At 47.0% G+C, this 21,378-nt stretch overlaps 1 protein-coding gene across 1 annotated transcript; it reads left to right on the forward strand.

Annotated features, from left to right (window-relative positions):
- The first annotated feature begins 311 nt into the window (after nucleotides 1-311).
- LOC124001825 (nuclear factor of activated T-cells 5-like) lies at nucleotides 312-19,705 on the forward strand. The gene is given in 14 exon segments (XM_046308929.1): nucleotides 312-657; nucleotides 11,672-11,800; nucleotides 13,869-14,517; nucleotides 14,683-14,866; nucleotides 15,010-15,200; nucleotides 15,298-15,470; nucleotides 15,686-15,817; nucleotides 15,959-16,011; nucleotides 16,097-16,229; nucleotides 16,379-16,563; nucleotides 16,768-17,704; nucleotides 17,707-18,768; nucleotides 18,771-18,875; nucleotides 19,007-19,705. Coding segments are annotated over 14 exon segments (4,314 nt in total). The 5' UTR covers nucleotides 312-584; the 3' UTR covers nucleotides 19,315-19,705.
- The last annotated feature ends 1,673 nt before the right edge of the window (nucleotides 19,706-21,378 follow it).

The raw sequence follows: 21,378 nt of genomic DNA on the forward strand, positions 1-21,378 counted from the left end.
GTTAGCAGGTCGGGTAACACAGAGTGGCAGAATAAGTATCATGCAAATAATGTGCTGTGACAGCCAAGTATGTTAATAACGACAAGTGATGCTGCTGAAAACGTTTATTGAAACGACAAAAGTTTTGGTAATTTACTTCGGATGATGCCAAATTTAGGTTAATTACATTATGAATTATATGGGAGTAAAGGGAGTATCCTATCTCTGTTCCCTTCTTGGGGGCGTGGCCATGTTAAGCCACGCCCCGCCTTGTGTATCTGTGCTCCGGTCGCCATATTGGGTTTCAGCTTCCCCCTTCTCAGTAGGAACTAGGAGTTTCCGATAACACGTGAACGCGGCATTAGCATAGCAACTGTGAGTGTAGGCATAAAAAACAACATAACAAACGTGTTACGCGCTAATTAACGGTTATCTGGGTCTATTACACGTGTATTGCTTAACACAATTTGCCCCCCAGACGCAATATTGCCTGTTTGTAGACCTTTTATTTTTTTATTCATCGCTCACTAACGTTGGCTGGCTTCGTTCTGATCCATAGTACTGTTAGAGGGCGTCCGCTACGCATCCCTCCATGAAGCGCTGCGATGCCCTCTGATTTTATATCCCTCCTCAGCGCTGATCTCGACCTTAATTCCCCCAAATCCCTTTACTCCAAAGGTAAGACTTCTATACATGTTATGACTGCCTTTGTATTGTATTGCCATTGTTTTGGACTAGGACTGATGAACGGATAGATCACGTTAGTTGGCAAGATAGCTAACGTTAGCTAGCAGCTAGTTTTGCTTATAGCTAGCTAGTTAACTAATGAGTGCATGATGGACCAACTAACAGCTAACGTTAGGGAGCAGTAGGAGGCGTGTTGTGTTATTGTTTTCCCCCGGTACTCTCGTGGTTCGGTCCCCCATGACTATGCCATGGTTACAGTATTTAAACGTTGGGTACAGGTTGCATTGTCACAAACCCCTCGATTGCTTGCTGAATTTGTTCGCGAACCTTAGCTAGCTATTTAGCTAGCAGTCTTTAGTTAAGCTGTTAGCTATCTAGTCAGCAGATCCGGCCCGCTTGAATACAGCTGCACTAGCGTCGGACAGGCTTTCTGTGTAAATTACGGGTGTTTTCAGATATAGTCCTTTTTTTTAAATAACTGATCTCAGTCCTCTTTAAAGTGAACTCAAGTGTGAAAACAAAGCTAAATAAGTATTTATATTCACACTGCTCTTGCCTTTGAGTTAGAACTTTCTTGACAGTTCAACATTTTTGTGGACAGTCCTCTTTGCATTCATGTTGCTATGATTCGAAAGGAACCGTGATCTTTTTCCAACATTCGCTCAATGCACTCTGGGTAAATGCACAGTGCTGGACAAGCCATACCATCACAACCTGTTATTGGACAGCCAGGGATGTACCTTCATACATTTTGGAAGATAATAGTTTACATTTATTTGCAAAATAAGACATACTAATTAGAATCAAATAATAATATTTACATGTATAAATGACTGGTAACTGGATAAATGGCAGAAGAATAATAGCAGAAATAATAATGCTGTAATTGAACTTTTTAGTTTGTGGGACTAATGTCAGGGCCTATGGCAGGGAAATGGTTCTGCAGTAGCCTATAGTGTTTGGTGTGGAAATAATGACAAGTGAACCTGGACAGTTTTGTATTCAAATTGCACTAAAAAGGGAACCAATGTAGCTGAAAAGGACCACGTGTGAGAACACCAAGACACCACAGAGCCAGTGTGAGATATGTCTTGCAAAAAGTTGAGAAATGCGGTGTAATCTGAATTGTCCCACTATCCCAACTGTTACACCAAGACTGAACGTCTGCTAGTTTAATTAAACTGCCGTTTTCGTCCTCGTGCTAGATGGCAGAAGCCATAGCAGCCATTTTGAATGGCACATGGCGTTGAACAACAAAGGAGCTGATTTGGCTGACTCTGCCATTCCAAAATCTCTGCTGTGGCTGCTGCTACACGGACATGCCTGGTGCCCAGATTGATGGCGTATGTTGCACAGCGAGAGTGGAGACGAACAGATTCGGTCCAGTCAGTTCACTCAGTCGTCCTCATGAGTCCTTCCCAGCTAGCTAGTTTAGGCTTGTGTCTAGAAACTTCAAGAATTTGAAACTTGTCTGCCAAAATTGGGACTTGGGAGTGTTCAGAATCATTTTTATCAGCAATGTTAGACATTAATGCCATAGTTATACATTTTCGGTGACAATCACTATAATGCATATGCTTTACCTGTCACCCTAGCCTGATATTGGCTACAATATCTAGCTACATCCCTCTCCTTACAGCAACAAGCGGGAGCGAAGGACACTGTGCCTCGTGTTGTCGGCTAGCAGCGCAAACTCTCCCCATTGAGCAGTGTAGACTGTATCACGGTGACCTCTAGATGACTACTGCCAATATTACAGGTTATTTCTCGTGTAGTCTACTATCCTATTTGAAATATAAATCAAGTGGTGACCAAATCCACATGGTGACTTTAGTTATTTCTTCCTCGCCCATCAAAATAAACATCACTTTTTTTTACAAGTTTTAACTAGCGCCATGCTGCTGCTGTTGTCAGCTAGTCAACATACATTAGCTTGGGAAGAGCTTATCAGGACGGTTGACTGATCTGAATCTATTCGTCTCCAAACTCGACTCTCAGCTGCGCAACATACACCATTAATTTTGGGAACAGGGCGTGTCCATATAGCCTCTCCTGCCTAGTATGAGGACGAGAAGGACAGTATGTAACAGCTGGTATAATGCTGCAGCACAATGCATTTTTCATCCCTGGATTGAGGTACATTTTCAGAGACATCTCACATCAGCTCTATGGTGTCTTAATCTACCCAGGAAGTCTGTCCGACCCTAGTGCAGCTGTAAGCAAGCGGGTTGGATCTGCTGGCTAGCTGCTATCCTTAGCCACCCCCATTGCCTTAGGCAAACCAAATACTGAGAATCAAACTAGAACTTTGGCAAGCATTTGGGTACATAGCAGGTTACAAGCAGGTTCTGATTGTTTCAGATGAGTGAAAGTGGCCTTATCGGATTCAGAAAACACATTTATGAAAATAATAATCTTTGTGTGCTTGCACATGTCTGTGGATGGGTGTGTTTTTGCCAAGTTCACCTTAATTCATTTGCAGGCCTTGTCAACAGTGAAGTAGAGGGAAGTGGATGGAATGTTTAAATCATGATCTACCCAGAATTAGTTATATGATACAGTAGCTATATTATCTAGCTACTTGGCCAGTTGATGTGGTGTCTGGTTGGTGCTGACTGAGTCATGGCTGCTCTTGTGATAACACTGCTATGAACAGGCTCCATTTGTCCTCTCTGCTCAGTCCACTACTCTTTCAGTCCAGCTGTGTCTGGAAGTGATCAAAGCCTGGGGGGTTTTAGTTTAAAGACCTTCTACAGGTGGCAGATATGGCTGCCATGCAAAACTTTTCAGTAAAAATGTACACTGCGCTGTCTTGGTGCATGGGGTTTGCTAGTGGTTTTGGACCTCTCTCTTAATCGTTGTTGGCTAGTCATCTAGGCCTATCTGGGCTTGCAGCGACGCACTACTGCTGTTTTCTCTCCACATGTAGGCTGACGGGCTTAATTCAAAATGTTTCTTTTTGTTTTCTCTGAACTTGGTCTCTCACCAGAGTTCACAGATGCTCTGTGCATGGACTACCTGTCTCCTGACACTGGTTCAGACATCTGCCTGGACCCTGTGTGTGTTACACTAATGAGCCAGTGTATTAGTGGCCATGCCATGCTAACAGGGGCTGGCCATATGGTGCTGCTGTCTGACGTGATGAGGTGTGTGTAGCCTATTTATATGACAGTAATTGGCTGAGGCCGATAGCAGTGTTGCTGCTTCATAAACACTTCTAATGAACACATCTCAAGTGGTTTACTGTTTGTAGACTGGCTACATCTTATATCATCATCACGAATTGATCAAGGCTATGCCATCCATGACATAGGCAGCCTTTTGTATTTCAATGTCTGGCTTTGATTTTGCCATGTAAGTAGATACTGCGGAGTGGATAGGATCTTTGTCTTTACTCTGCGTTAATCTCATAGAGCCAGACGTGTGTCTAAATATTGCATAGTCTGTAGCTGTGAAGTCTAGCATGCAAGATTACCTATGAGTTTAAGATGCATGTTAGATGCCGGGGCATTGCAAGAGACTGTGGTGGATTCTTGGCGTCTGCTTGTGGGCCAACATATTTCTGTGTCATCAAAGCAAAGGGCCAGCTGCGAACAATAAAGTCTGACCGTTGGCTTGGCACAGCTTCAAAGCTAACGTAATGTGAGCAGTGTGTAGCCAGCTACATAACATACAGTAAGTATGTGGTGAGGTAATCGGATTGTAACAGGGGATGTATGCAGGACTTGGCTGACTTGTTGGCCTAGGCTAATCAGAGAACTGTTATAACGTACTGCTTCACATAGAGGAGGCTCCCCGAAATACATTGTCCAAAAGTATTTGGACAGTTTGTTGCTGTTTTTGGCTCTGTACTCCAGCAGTTTCATTTGAAATGATACAATGACTGAGGTTAAGTGCAGACTGTCAGCTTTAATTTGAGGGAATGTTCATTATGGGGTGAAGCGTTTAGAAATGACAGCACTTTATGTATCTAGTCTCCAAGGCGTCATAAGTATTTGGAGAAATTCACATATAGTGTATTAAGTTTGGTCAAAAGTTTAGTATTTGGTCCCATATTCCAAGGACTATGTCAAGCGTGTGCCTCTGCAAACTTGTTGGATTCATATGCAGTTTGTTTTGGTTGTGTGTCGGATTATGTTGTGCCCAAAACACATACACGAAGCGAGGCGCCGACTGAGATGGCCGCCTCGCTTCGCGTTCCTAGGAAACTATGCAGTTTTTTGTTTTTTTACGTGTTATTTCTTACATTAGTACCCCAGGTCATCTTAGGTTTCATTACATACAGTCGAGAAGAACTACTGAATATAAGATCAGCGTCAACTCACCATCAGTACGACCAAGAATATGTTTTCCGCGACGCGGATCCTGTGTTCTGCCTTACAAACAGGACAACGGAATGGATCGCATGCAGCGACCCAAGGAAACGACTCCGAAAAAGAGGGAAACGCGGCAGTGTTCTGGTCAGACTCCGAAAAAGGGCACATCGCGCACCACTTCCCAGTATTCTTCTTGCCAATGTCCAGTCTCTCGACAACAAGGTTGATGAAATCCGAGCAAGGGTAGCATTCCAGAGGGACATCAGAGACTGCAACGTTCTCTGCTTTACGGAAACATGGCTTACTGGAAAGACGCTATCCAGGGCGGTGCAGCCAACGGGTTTCTCCACGCATACGCGGACAGAAACAAACATCTCTCTGGTAAGAAGAGTGGCGGGGGCGTATGCCTCATGACTAACGGGACATGGTGTGATGAAGGAAACATACAGGAACTCAAATCCTTCTGTTCACCTGATTTAGAATTCCTCACAATCAAATGTAGACCGCATTATCTTCCAAGAGAATTCTCTTCGATTATAATCACAGCCGTTATATCCCCCCCAAGCAGACACATCGATGGCTCTGAACGAACTTTATTTAACTTTGCAAACTGGAAAACATTTATCCGGAGGCTGCATTCATTGTAGCTGGGGATTTTAACAAAGCCAGTCTGAAAACAAGACTCCCTAAATTTTATCAGCATATCGATTGCGCAACCTGGGGTGGTAAAACCTTGGATCATTGTTACTCTAACTTCCGCGACGCATATAAGGCCCTGCCCCGCCCCCCTTTCGGAAAAGCTGACCACGACTCCATTTTGCTGATTCCTGCCTACAGGCAGAAATTAAAACAAGAGGCTCCCACGCTGAGGTCTGTCCAACGCTGGTCAGACCAAGCTGACTCTACACTCCAAGACTGCTTCCATCACGTGGACTGGGACATGTTTCGTATTGCGTCAGATGGGAATATTGACGAATACGCTGATTCGGTGTGAGAGTTCATTAGAACGCACGTCAAGATGTCATTCCCATAGCAACGATAAAAACATTCCCCCAGAAACCGTGATTGATGGCAGCATTCGCGTGAAACTGAAAGCGCGAACCACTGCTTTTAATCAGGGCAAGGTGACTGGTAACATGTCCGAATATAAACAATGCAGCTATTCCCTCCGCAAGGCTATCAAACAAGCTAAGCGTCAGTACAGAGACAAAGTGGAATCTCAATTCAATGGCTCAGACACAAGAGGCATGTGGCAGGGTCTACAGTCAATCACGGACTACAAGATGAAATCCAGCCCAGTCACGGACCAGGATGTCTTGCTCCCAGGCAGACTAAATAACTTTTTTGCCCGCTTTGAGGACAATTCAGTGCCACTGACACGGCCTGCAACGGAAACATGCGGTCTCTCCTTCACTGCAGCCGAGGTGAGTAAGACATTTAAACTTGTTAACCCTCGCAAGGCTGCAGGCCCAGACGGCATCCCCAGCCGCGCCCTCAGAGCATGCGCAGACCAGCTGGCCGGGGTGTTTACGGACATATTCAATCAATCCCTATACCAGTCTGCTGTTCCCACATGCTTCAAGAGGGCCACCATTGTTCCTGTTCCCAAGAAAGCTAAGGTAACTGAGCTAAACGACTTAGCACTCACTTCCGTCATCATGAAGTGCTTTGAGAGACTAGTCAAGGACCATATCACCTCCACCCTACCTGACACCCTAGACCCACTCCAATTTGCTTACCGCCCAAATAGGTCCACAGACGATGCAATCTCAACCACACTGCACACTGCCCTAACCCACCTGGACAAGAGGAATACCTATGTGAGAATGCTGTTCATCGACTACAGCTCGGCATTCAACACCATAGTACCCTCCAAGCTCGTCATCAAGCTCGAGACAGAACGCGTCTCCTTCCTGACCCTGGGTCTCGACCCCGCCCTGTGCAACTGGGTACTGGACTTCCTGCGGGCCTCCCAGGTGGTGAGGGTAGGCAACAACATCTCCTCCCCGCTGATCCTCAACACGGGGGCCCCACAAGGGTTTCTGAGCCCTTCCTGTACTCCCTGTTCACCCACGACTTGGCCACGCACGCCTCCAACTCAATCATCAAGTTTGATTTTCACAACAGTGGTAGGCTTGATTACCAACAACGACGAGACGGCCTACAGGGAGGAGGTGAGGGCCCTCGGAGTGTGGTGTCAGGAAAATAACCTCACACTCAACGTCAACAAAACTAAGGAGATGATTGTGGACTTCAGGAAACAGCAGAGGGAACACCCCCTATCCACATCGATGGAACAGTAGTGGAGAGGGTAGCTAGTTTTAAGTTCCTCGGCATACACATCACAGACAAACTGAATTGGTCCACTCACACTGACAGCGTCGTGAAGAGGCGCAGCAGCGCCTATTCAACCTCAGGAGGCTGAAGAAATTTGGCTTGTCACCAAAAGCACTCACAAACTTCTACAGATGCACAATCGAGAGCACCCTGGCGGGCTGTATCACCGCCTGGTAAACTGCTCCGCCCTCAACCGTAAGGCTCTTCAGAGGGTAGTGAGGACTGCACAACGCATCACCGGGGGCAAACTACCTGCCCTCCAGGACACCTACACCACCCGTTGTTACAGGAAGGCCATAAAGATCAACAAGGACATCAACCACCCGAACCACTGCCTGTTCACCCCGCTATCATCCAGAAGGCGAGGTCAGTACAGGTGCATCAAAGCTGGGACCGAGAGACTGAAAAACAGCTTCTATCTCAAGGCCATCAGACTGTTAAACAGCCACCACTAACATTGAGTGGCTGCTGCCAACACACTGTCATTGACACTGACCCAACTCCAGCCATTTTAATAATGGGAATTGATGGGAAATTATGTAAATATATCACTAGCCACTTTAAACAATGCTACCTTATATAATGTTACTTACCCTACATTATTCATATCATATGCATATGTATATACTGTACTCTACATCATCGACTGCATCCTTATGTAACACATGTATCACTAGCCACTTTAACTATGCCACTTTGTTTACTTTGTCTACACACTCATCTCATATGTATATACTGTACTCGATACCATCTACTGTATGCTGCTCTGTACCATCACTCATTCATATATCCTTATGTACATGTTCCTTATCCCCTTACACTGTGTATAAGACAGTAGTTTTGGAATTGTTAGTTAGATTACTTGTTGGTTATCACTCCATTGTCGGAACTAGAAGCACAAGCATTGCTACACTCGCATTAACATCTGCTAACCATGTGTATGTGACAAATAAAATTTGATTTGATTTGAATGTATTGTCATTTTGGAGTCACTTTTATTGTAATAGAATATGTTTCTGAACGTTAATCTAGATGCTGCCATGATTACGGATAATCATGAATGATGAATGATGAGTGAGAAAGTTAAAAGCACAAATACATTTACACTCAGTTTTTCACAATTCCTGACATTTAATCCTAGTAAAAATTCCCTGTCTTAGGTCAGATAGGATCACCACTTTATTTTAAGAATGTGAAATGTCAGAATGATAGTAGAGAGAATTATTTATTTCAGCTTTTATTTCTTTCATCACATTCCCAGTGGGTCAGAAGTTTACATACACTCAATTAGTATTTGGTAGCATTGCCTTTAAATTGTTTAACTTGGGTCAAACGTTTCAGGTAGCCTTCCACAAGTTTCCCACAATAAGTTGGGTGAATTCTGTCCCATTCCTCCTGACAGAGCTGTAACTGAGTCATGTCTGTAGGCCTCCTTGCTCACAAACTTTTTCAGTTCTGCCAACACATTTGCAATGGGATTGAGGTCAGGGCTTTATGATGGCCACTCCAATACCTTGACTTTGTTGTCCTTAAACCCTTTTGCCACAACTTTGGAAGTATGCTTGGGGTCATTGTCCATTTGGAAGACCCATTTGTGACCAAGCTGTAACTTCCTGACTGATGTTCCTTATCCACATAATTTTCCTGCCTCAGGATGCCATCTATTTTGTGAAGTGCACCAGTCCCTCCTACAGCAAAGCACCCCAACAACATGATGCTGTCACCCCCGTCCTTCACGGTTGGGAAGGTGTTCTTCGGCCTGCAAGCCTCTTCCTTTTCCTGCAAACATAACGATGGTCATTATGGCCAAACAATTCTATTTTTGTTTCATCAGACCAGAGGACATTTCTCCAAATAGTACCATATTTGTCGCCGTGTGCAGTTGCAAACTGTAGTCTTGTCTTTTTTTACGGTGGTTTTGGAGCAGTGGCTTCATACTTGCTGAGCGGCCTTCAGGTTATGTCGATATAGGACTTGTTTTACTGTGGATATAGATACTTTTGTGCCCATTCTCTCCAGCATCTTCACAAGATCCTTTTCTGTTGTTCTGGGATTGATTTGCACTTTTCGCATCAAAATACGTTCATCTCTAGGAGACAGAACGCGTCTCCTTCCTGAACGGTATGACGGCTGCGTGGTCCCATGGTGTTTATACATCTGTACTATTGTTTGTACAGATGAACGTGGTACCTTCAGGCATTTGGAAATTGCTCCCAAGGATGGACCAGACTTGTGGAGGTCTACAATTATTTTCTGAGGTCTTGGCTGATTTCTTTTGATTTTCCCATGATGTCAAGCAAAGAGGCACTGAGTTTGAAGGTAGACCTTGAAATACATCCACAGGTACACCTCCAATTAACTCAAATTATGTCAATTAGCCAATCAGAAGCTTCTAAAGCAATGACATAATTTTCTGGAATTTTCCAAGCAGTTTTAAAGGCACAGTCAACTTAGTGTATTTAAACTTCTGACCCACTGGAATTGTGATACAGTGAATTATAAGTGAAATAATCCATCTGTAAACAATTGTTGGAAAAATGACTTGTGTCATGCACAAAGTAGATGTCCTAACAGACTTACCAAAACTATACTTTGACTCCAACCTAAGTGTATGTAAACTTCTGACTTCAACTGTAAATACCATACCCCCAAGACCTGCTAACCTCCCCTGTTATTGATAATGGTGCAAGGTTTGCATGTCTTCTCACTCATTATTCACGATTCAATTATCATTATCTGTAGTCATGGTAGTATGCACATTAATGTAGAAGTGTTCAAAAACCTATTCATATTTACAATAAAGGTGACCCCAAAATGTCACAATACATTATTTACCATTCATTTCTATTGGGCACAAGATAATTTGAAACACAACCAAAACAAACTGCAGATGCATCCAATAGGTTTGTAGTCACAAGCTTGATGTAGTCATTGCGAATATGGGACCAAATGCTATTCTTTTGATATTTTAATACACTAACTAAATCTGTCCAAATACTTAAGACACTTGCAAATGGGTGGACTAGATGCATAAAGTGATGTCATTTCTAAATGGTAAAACAAAATATGTATGACATTCTGTTTTTCATATGAAAAATTTGACCTCGAATCCAAAATGCTGGAGTAGAGCCAAATTAAACATTTTAGCTTCACTGTCCAAATAAATAGGTAGTGTATTAATAGACTTAGCCGATCTCTCTTTCAAAATCTTCACCAATCACATTTTTTTCCTGTTGGTGTCTTATGCAAGCAGTGGGGCTTTTGCAAATGTCTAATTTCCATAGAAAATTAGCAGACCCCACCTACTATGGAAAAGGAGAGCGGTGAGTGTGGAAGTGTAGGCGAGAGACTGAGTGCCAGTGGAGCATCTCCTGCACTGGGCCCTGACCTGACTGTTGTTAGTGTGACTCGCACAAGGCTGAGGTCATGCTAGTGCCAGTGGAGCAGCTCCTGCACTGGGCCCTGACCTGACTGTTGTTAGTGTGACTCGCACAAGGCTGAGGTCATGCTAGTGCCAGTGGAGCAGCTCCTGCACTGGGCCCTGACCTGACCGTCGTTAGTGTGACTCGCACAAGGCTGAGGTCATGCTAGTGCCAGTGGAGCAGCTCCTGCACTGGGCCCTGACCTGACCGTCGTTAGTGTGACTCGCACAAGGCTGAGGTCATGCTAGTGCCAGTGGAGCAGCTCCTGCACTGGGCCCTGACCTGACCGTTGTTAGTGTGACTCGCACAAGGCTGAGGTCATGCTAGATCGTCATCCCTCCATCAGCATTCACAAGGCCCCACTCTCTCTATCTAACTCAGTGGAACAGAACACAATAGACACATACCAACAGAGACCATGACCACAGAGGGTGGTGGTGTTACAAAAAAGTCCCACTTAACCGGCAGCAGGCAGGCTAGTCCTAATGTAGGCCATTGTATGCCTCATGGGCGGAGTCGAGACATTTTAAAAATGAATTGGATGAAGCAGAACATGAGTGCTGTACTGTACCATATGCTGGCTGGAAGTCCTTGTCCCCTCCCCCGCAGTGGTTGTAGTGCAGCTCTTTGTGTGTGTGTGTGTGTGTGTGTCTCTAGCAGCAGGGCTGACATCCCAGAGCCAGAGATTTTGTCCGTCTCACTATGCTGCTGGCGTTGACTGTATCACAGGCAGATTAGATGACCACTTGATAGGCTGCATATGGTGGATGGATAAACTGCACATTCACGACAGATATATCTATATCAGGGTGTCTATGGGTTGAGTTTCTTAGCAACCAGGTGACCTCCCACTATTAAAACAGTAACTAGTTGGTTGTTGGTGGTTTCTGGTGCACTAACAAACCCCGTGATTTCTCTCCTCCTCACCAGAGTCTGTGTATGACCTCCTCCCTAAGGAGCTCCAGCTGCAGTCGTCCTCCTCGCAGACAGACGCACCCACCATGAGCCAGAAGAGTGGGGGAGAGGCCGGACCGCCCCCTTCTGCAGCCATGGCCTCAGGTTAGCTTTTCACTCTGTCTGTATCCTCACCTAGATCATTAGGGGGCAGAACATAAGACTGACCTTAGTTCAGTGTCTAGTGGACAACTTCATGCTAGTCTACTTCCACCGTTCCTGCTGAGTGCCTGTGGGGCAGTTGGTGCTAGTGGTGGTGTATTCTGGGAAATTGAGTTTTCAATTGTGGGCCATGGTTACTGTAGACAGGATGGGTGCGAGAGATTGGGAATAAATATTGTTTTGTTTGAATGAACGAACATGGCCCTGGTTTATATATATATATTTGCATTAGCCTATAGCCAAAGTCATATTAGGCTAGTATTGCTTGCAATATGTCTCGTGTGTCTAATCAAAATTGAATTAAAAATGGTTTTGTTTTCTTCCCATTGTCCTACGTTTTCAACTCTCTTAGATGGAGCGATGTAAATTAGCTCCGCCACTAGAGACAACCTTTACTGTCAGTTTCTATTGTTTTAATTGTATTCTTAGATGATGAGAAGAGGTGAAAAGAGCTAGGCTATAATTAAAAGCAATTGTGTCCTTTTAGCACTTCTGAATTAGCATGCCTGTCTGAATCAACTGTCTGCGATAGACTTTCTGTGAAGATGAGATTACACACACACTCCATGTAGACCAGCATAAAGAAAATATCTCTAGAGATGTCATTTATATTAGATCAGAAAAACAATATGTTGTGTTCCATCATGCGATTTGAAGGAAGTTGCTAACTAGCGTTAGCGCAATGACTGGGAGTCCATGGGTATTAGCAAGCATGCTAAGCAGATACCATAGACTTCCAGTCATTGTTCTAACATTAGTTAGACAGCATTGGCTTGCAAAATATCTCTAACTTCCTTCAAACTGGACGCAGAGACATACAAATGGTATCCATGAGTTCATCTGACTCTGAGGAAGTAGATAAAGTATTCATACCATTTCATCAGAGGAAGCTGACTGACTGAACACAGTAGTCATGTGGCTGCTGTCATTGTGCACAGTAACTCAGGATTAGATTGAAGTTGACCCTATAACCACTGGTAGAGGCTCAGATACTTCTCCAACCCCTTTAATGGTTACTGTTAGGATTAGGGTGTAGGGTAGACTGGTCCCAGATCTATATGTGTTTTAGCCAGCTCCTCTGACTCTTGTCATGCCATACATGTACCAGGCTAGGGTAATCTGATTCTAGATCTGTGGTTAGGGGCCGCTTCTACCACAAGCTCATTTTCAGAGTTGGAGAGCTGGCTTCATGCTAGCCCAAGCAAGCACTACATGCATCATCGTTTTATCCAAAGACACTTAAAATAAAAAGGATCAGCTATCCTCACACAGTATTTAATTGACCCAATTTGCTGATTGCCAGGAAATTGAGTCATGACTGATCAGCTCTCTTGTTGCTCATTGGCTGTCTCATTTGTATTGCAGGAAGTTCCCTCCCTCTGAGGCAGGGGGCATCTGCATATAAAATGGCCTGCAGGTCACTGCTCCATAGGTCAGAGCCTTGTTTATTCTGTTGCCATGGCTACGCTCAGTCCCAACCCAATCCTCCAATTGGCATGCTCAGACTGCTGTATAGGCCCACTGCTGTATGCACCAGCTGCTGTATAGCTCTACTAGTGTATGCACAAACTGCTCTGGCCCCCCTCTACATTTAATTTGGCACCGTATCATTAACCTGCAAATTTGTTAAGAGGAAAGTCTGACTGACCCAATGTTTTTATTTTTGGGGGCAATGTATGTAACAATTTTAAAAGCTTGCGTTTGTTTTTTGTAAACAAAGCATGTCAGTTTTGTCACTGATTTTATCATTTTTTTATTGAGTTTTGATGACAGAACATTCGATTGGGGCCTATTTGTACCATTCTCAACTTTAACTTCAGAAAATTTGCCTGACACCAGAGAACTCTGGCATGCACAGTGAGGGCATTTAGCCACACAAACAACGTCAAATGAATTTAGAGTTGGGAAGAGGGAAAACTCTGGACAAATCATGCACAAATTCAGCTGCGTGAATAGCCTGCTCTGTATTGACATCCATACTAACAATGTGATCGGTCCACACGCCATCCAGCCACCACACCCAGCCCTTCTCCATCCTCTTTGGCCACGGGAGGCCCCAGCTCGGCCCCCACTACCTCAGCCATGGACCAGTCCCAGCCTCCTCTCCTCCTTCACCATCCCAGTGGGGCCCCCAGAGAGGGGTCCGGAGCCCCGGAAGGATCCGAGAGGGAAGGGGTGGAGGGAGCTCTGTCTGCCTCTGAAGGTGGAGGTGGCAATGGGACCAGTTCTGGAACAGGAGGAGGAGACCCAGGAGCACCAGGGGCAGGGGGGGTGGATTCCCGGCAGCAGCCCCAGAACACCCCCTCTAAGCGGAGGCCAGTGTTGAGCATCTCCCCCCCTCCGGAAGACCTGTTTGATGACAGCAGTATATCCTGCCAGGAGGATCCAGCCCCGGCCGGGCTAGCAGGACCAGACTCAGAACACAGCAGCAGCATCTGGGCTGACGACTCGGCCTCCAACTTCAGCCTGATCAGCTCCAGCTCCTACAACGACAACACAGAGGTGCCCCGCAAGTCCCGTAAACGCACCCCCCGCCAGCGGCCCGGGGCCAAGCCTGCACCCCCAGAGGACAGCATGGACGTGTTTGATGCAGACAGCGCCACGGCCCCACACTTTGTTCTGTCTCAGCTGGGCCCAGACAAAGCCAGCCCCAAGCCCAGGTTGGTTGAATATAATGCTAGTCTCCTTTTTAGGTGCCTTTGCTAAGAGCATGAGGATTTAAGTTGCCATACCATTGACTCTGTTGCACACACAGCAAAGCAGCGGCATCACCTGGAGGCCTAATAAAGAGGTCCTCTGAGTGAAGTATGTTGTGTGCTCTTCAGTTCTCTGGAGGCTGGGTGGCTGCTGAAGGGAGGCCTGCTGTCAAGTCAGTGTCCCCAGAAGAGTGAGGGCAAGGAGCTGAAGATCCTGGTGCAGCCAGAGACCCAGCACCGGGCACGCTACCTGACCGAGGGCAGCCGCGGCTCTGTCAAAGACCGCACCCAACAGGGCTTCCCCACAGTCAAGGTGAGAGACACTTAATAAAATATATATAGGAATGCATACGGCTAACCAATGATATATATATATATATGCCGTAGACAATTGTGCTATGTTGGGTTGAGCTGTGTTGCCCTCTACTCACCATCTTCTCCCCTTTCTCTCTCCAGTTAGAGGGCGTCAGTGAGCTGGTGGTGCTGCAGGTGTTTGTGGCCAGTGACACAGGCAGAGTGAAGCCTCATGGGTTCTACCAGGCCTGCAGGGTGACAGGACGCAACACCACGGCCTGCAAGGAGGTGGACATCGAGGGAACCACCGTCATAGAGGTCCCTCTGGATCCCAGCAGCGCCATGTCACTTGCGTAAGGGACTCATCCATTGAGTTAATGAACATTGAAATATCAGTGGGGTGTTGTTTGTTTCATCATCTGAATGTTCTGTAATGTTGAATCTTGACAGGGTCGACTGTGTGGGGATCCTGAAGCTGCGTAACGCGGACGTGGAGGCTCGTATAGGAGTGGCCGGGTCCAAGAAGAAGAGCACCCGGGCCAGGCTGGCATTCAGGGTCAACATCCCCCAGCCTGATGGGTCTGTCTTAACCCTACAGACCACCTCGTCACCTATCCTCTGCAGTAAGTCAACCAACTATCGCCCTATTCATACAAACACAAATAACTGGTTACCCAGTCAAAAGTACATTTGAATGTGGATGTGTTTGTTTGATGTTCATTAAATTCCGTATATTCTTGTCGGGCTGGAACGAAAGCTGGCCAACCACGTAGTGTCTGTGGTAGGGTTTTGTGAACAGCAATTCTTCACACTCTGCGGTGTGCGTGTGCTTCCCCAGCCCAGCCAGCAGGGGTGCCAGAGATCCTGAAGAAGAGTCTCCACAGCTGTTCAGTGAGAGGAGGAGAGGAGCTGTTCATCATAGGGAAGAACTTCCTCAAAGGAACCAAGGTCATCTTCCAGGAGAACTCAGGTTAGTGCTGGTACCTGCTGTCTTCCTCCTTTCTTCCCAGTCCTCTTTTCCTTTGGTTCGCATCCTTTTCTGCCTCTCGGTGGTGTCTGTGATGTCTCCTCACAGTGACCATGTTAAGACATTGATTCCTTTTCTTTCCAGATGATGAGTCGTGGCGGTCCGAGGCAGAGATTGACATGGAGCTGTTCCATCAGGTAACAGATTGATATTGATGCATGAGGAATGCATACGGGCCCGGCGCTGACTGTTCTAATTCTGACAATGTTCTGTTTCCTCCAGAACCATGTGGTGGTGAAGGTTCCGCCATACCACAGCCTGTCTGTCTCCTCTCCTGTCTCTGTGGGCGTCTACATCACAACCAATGCCGGGAGGTCACATGACATCCAGCCCTTCATGTATATCCCAGACTCAGGTATGTGTGCTGATACTTTCCTTCAGTATTTGGATAGAAAGTAGTAAACGATGGGATGAAGAAGGGAGGGATGGGTTTGAGTAATGGCGTGGTGTGTATATATATATATATATAGTACACTGTGTGTGTGTTTCTGTTTTATCCCACAGTAGATAAGTCCCTGAACATGTCTGTGAAGACAGAGGGTTCTTCTCTGGCCAAGGCCTGCATCTTCCATGACCAGATCAATTATCTGGCCTCTGACCCTGCCCAGTCTGCTGGCGAACTGGTTAAACGACAGGAGGTCACCCCTATGGAGGTCTCCAGCAATACCCCATCCACAGCACTCTTCAAGGTAGGAGCAATATAGAGGTCATATTTAACCAAGGGTCCTTGTATGTACATTTAGATCAGATGGTTTGGCTGGGACATCACCCATTAGTTGTACAATCAAAGAAGACATCTTGAGTCATGGCCAACTTGCAGGGACGTGTGTAGATTCTAGAAAATACCTCTATTCAAAATGATTTTATTACTCTCTTTTTGTCTCCTCCCTCAGCCACCCTCTGACACCCTTATCTTAGTCCAGCAGACCCTTGAGCTGAGCTCCAGTACCCCGCCTAGGAATGAGTCCTTCCCCGGCCCCATGCCCCTCCAGCCTGGGGACATGGACCTCCCCCATGCCCCTGTCTTTCCCTCCCTGGAGCCCTTCAGCACCATCCAGAAGCAGGACATCACCCCCATCACCTCCTTCCCCGTCTCCAGTGACACTACCACCCTCCCCCCTGTCCCCCCAGAGGTACCCCAGCAGTTCCTCCGGGACCCCCAGGAGAGCCTGCCTCAAGAGGCCTCCAACTCCTGCAGCGGGATGATGGTAGTAGGAATGTCCCAGATGGCGCCCCCCTCCCAGGCCCCCCAAGTTCCCCTGTTTCCCCAGGATGGGGTGGCCCAGCTGGAGAGGGCAGTAAGGGAGCTCCAGGCAGGGGGCAGCAGCCTGGTACAGCAGGTCCTAGAGGCAGCAGTGGCTCAGCAGCAACTCAACTCAGTGTTGTACAGCCCCACGTCCTCCACTGACTCCCTGCAGCAAAACGTACAGGACACCATGAACAGCCTGAGACTGGGGTGCCCTGAGGGCTCTCTGGCCACACAACAGCAGTTGCAACAACAGCAGATCCTTGGCAACATGCAACAGATACAGCAGCAACAACAGATACAGCAGATACAGCAGCATCAAGTCCTTGGCAACATACAGCTACAACCACAATTATTAATACAGCCACAGGATCAACAACTGCAACAGCAACAACAGATACTGGGGAACCTACAACAGCAACAATTACAACATCAACAGTTTCAACAACAGCAGCAGCAGGTCCTAGGAAACATACAGCTACCGGATCAACAACTTCAGCAACAAGTACTGGGCAACCTACAACAACAAAACCAAGCAGTAGGCAGCATTCAACACTTACAGCAACAACAACAACACAACAACAACAACAACAGCAGCAGCAGGTGTTGGAGAACTTTCAGCAGCAGCTCCAGGCTGAGCTCCTCCAGCCCCAGATCCACTCCTCGTCTCATCCCCAGCAGCAGCCTGTGTCTCTCCTCCAGCAGGCTGGGGAGCTGCTGACCATCCAGACCTCCAGCTTCCACCACCAGCCGCCCTCCCACACCTCCCCCCCCCAGCAGCTCCTCCAGTCCCCCAGGCCTCTGTCGGAATCCCCCAGCCCGCAGCACCAGGTCCAGGCCGCCCTGCTCCAGAACACTCTCACTGTGCTGACCAGTGGTAGCCGAGATCATGAGCAGCAGGGCACGGGGTCCACGCTGTTCCTCTCTCCCAACACTCCCTCTAGCCACGGTAGTCAGCAGCAGCTAGCATTCCTGTCCTCCATGGAGACTTCAGCCAGTGATCCCCAGACTGTGTCAGTGTTCCAGTCTCAGACCAGGCAGCAGCAGAGTACCCCCATGGACCAACAGCAGTCCCCTCAGCAGACACAACCACAGCAAACCCAGCAGCAGCTTCCCATGGCACAACAAGGCTCCTTGTTCCAAACTAACACTCTGTCCTCCAGCCAACTCCCCCAGCCCACAGATCTGCTCCTCTGCACCGCCTCCCTCAACCCCCAGGCTCTGCCTCCAACCCTCCTCTTCAGTACCCAGGGCCTCTCTATGGGCAGCAGCACCCCTCACCCCCAGGACACCCCTGCTCCCCTCCTGTTCTCCCAGCCCACCATGGTCGGGATCAGGGTAGGGGTGGCCCAGTCTGACCCAGCAGAGCCCATGTCCTTCCAGGACCAGAGCTCCACAGTAGGGGGGACCACAGCCTCCATCAATCCCCCTCAGCAGGGCCTGTTCCAGGCCCAGCAGCCTATGCAGGTGAGCTCCAGCTCAGGCAGTGGCCCTGACAGCCAGCAGGTGGAGCTGTTCCTGCCACAGGGTTCTCTGTCTGGTCTGCAAAGCAACATGGCTACGCAGGAACTAGAAAACCAGGCTGCAGCAGCTGCAACCATCTTTGTGATGCAGAGCGGACTGGGGGTGGTGGAGCTGCAGAGTACCGCCCCCCCGGTCAGAGACCCCCAGAGCAGCTCTTCCAGACGGGAGTGAGTAGGAATGTCAGCCAGCCAGGAGGACAACCCAACCTTTTTGTGTTCGGCCTCCAGAACGGTGAGACTGCTTTACCTGACAGGATCAGTACTCATTGTGGACTGTAATGGAGGAATATTTATGTATATATACTGTATAAATTGTTTTAAATGTTAAAATAATCTTTGTGACATCCTCCTCTTTCTCCTCAGATTCCTGCCAGCTGATGACGTCCACTGGTTCAACACTGTCAGCCCAGAGCCAACCCCAGAACGCCAACCCTGTGCATGCAAGCCACATCCAGTCTCTACTGGACTCAGACATGGCCCAGACAGCCACACCCATGCAGACCAACCTACAGACCCCAATGCAGACAAACACACATACTGCAATGCAGACCAATATACAGACTGCCATAGAACCTAGCCTGCCGACCCTTATGCAGACCAGCTTACAGAACACCATACAGACCACCTCCCAGAAGATGGAGGACCTGCTGGACAGTCTTCAGAATCAGTGATCATTACTGGGACCACAGACACATTGCTGGGGGTTCTTGTGACGTCTGCCCACTCTTAGACTGGGACAGGTTGTGTCTTCTGCTTACAGCACAACCCCCCCCCCACAGATGCAGAGAATGGGATAGAGTCTCACTATGCTACGAGCCCCATAGGCTAAGAACATGTCATTATGTTTTTAAAGATTTTTATCAAATGTACTCTTGTGCCCTTGGCTCATATTTTGATGTGATTGTACATGCATTCATACAGACGGACAGGCGTTGTGATGATGAGTTGGTTGAGTGACTGCACTTTTTGCTCAATCAGAGGAAAGTAACTCCGGTATCCATCAGTCTAACTTATACAGTGGTTCTTCTTTTTCATGCTGTACTGTGTTATTGATGGCCTAAGAGTGGAGGGAGGGAGGGAGGGAGGAGAGAGGGATACAGAAAGTTGGACCTAGAGAGAAAGACAGAAGAGATTTTGAGGGAAAGGGGTGAAAGAAGGGCGGCCAGAGAAGGGTGTCTCGTCCTGTTCTTGTTTGTGATTGCAAGGCTTCAGTCCGGTCACACAGCAGTCTGTGTGTATCTGGTCACACAGCAGTCTGTGTGTATCTGGTCACGCAGCAGTCTGTGTGTATCTGGTCACGCAGCAGTCTGTGTGTATCTGGTCACGCAGCAGTCTGTGTGTATCTGGTCACGCAGCAGTCTGTGTGTATCTGGTCACGCAGCAGTCTGTGTGTATCTGGTCACGCAGCAGTCTGTGTGTATCTGGTCACGCAGCAGGCTGTGTGTATCTGGTCACGCAGCAGGCTGTGTGTATCTGGTCACGCAGCAGGCTGTGTGTATCTGGTCACGCAGCAGGCTGTGTATCTGGTCACGCAGCAGGCTGTGTGTATCTGGTCACGCAGCAGGCTGTGTGTATCTGGTCACGCAGCAGGCTGTGTGTATCTGGTCACGCAGCAGGCTGTGTGTATCTGGTCACGCAGCAGGCTGTGTGTATCTGGTCACGCAGCAGGCTGTGTGTATCTGGTCACGCAGCAGGCTGTGTGTATCTGGTCACGCAGCAGGCTGTGTGTATCTGGTCACGCAGCAGGCTGTGTAACTTGTGTTGCTTTAACATTTCAGTCTCCGTGTGGTCTCTTATTGTTACAAGTGGTTACAGATGCTTTCCATGTTTTTGAAGCATTTGCATATGTCGTGCGACTTTCGTTTGGGGGGGATTTTAGAGTTGGACTTGGAAGTCTTTCCAGTTCATTGTGAATAGAATGGTGGTTTTAAACATTAAGCACTTTATAAACTGTTTTGTGTGACCAGCAAATCCTTATATCCATCCATAGGCTTTCTATGGTTAGTCACATTGTACTGGTTGTTGTCCATTTAAAAAAAAAAAAAATTAAGTTGTCAAGGTATACATTTAAACACATTGACCATGCATTCATACATTTTTCATTCACTATATTTTTGGAGTTGTATATGAGATTGTTTGTGTCAAGTGTTCATCTGAAGCCTATTTATACTGAGCGGTCCATTCAGTGTCTCTGTCAATACCGTCATTCCCATAGCGAGTATACATTGTTTGTTTTAGTGTAACTAGCTACTATTCATAGGCTTTCATATCTCTGGCACACACCATTTTATTTTGGTCTGATACATTGTATGTGTACATTTATGCGTGTGTTATTTTTATGGAGAATGTACAGCACATTGCTATCTGTAGCCTACTATTTACCTATTTTACAATCTGTAAGTTAACCACTGGTGTTTTACCTTGTCGTGTGTGTGTGTGTGTGTGTGTGTGTGTGTGTGTGTGTGTGTGTGTGTGTGTGTGTGTGTGTGTGTGTGTTTTTTGGTTGGTTTCTGGTTCATGTACAGACAGATGTTGAACCACTACTGTCAGCGTTCAGGGCAGAGCTGTGTGAAATAGACACAGTACCTGTCCCGTGCATTGTCACCAGGGACTCACTGCTACACAAACTCTGCTACAATAGCCACACTACCATACCACTTACTATAAAGCTATGTTTTGGGCATGTACTCTGTGGTATGCTAGTATGGACATTGGAATGTGGCCTAAAATCTGTT

Source organism: Oncorhynchus gorbuscha, linkage group LG02 (assembly GCF_021184085.1).
Source record: "Oncorhynchus gorbuscha isolate QuinsamMale2020 ecotype Even-year linkage group LG02, OgorEven_v1.0, whole genome shotgun sequence".
In the NCBI taxonomy this organism is placed as follows: domain Eukaryota; kingdom Metazoa; phylum Chordata; class Actinopteri; order Salmoniformes; family Salmonidae; genus Oncorhynchus; species Oncorhynchus gorbuscha.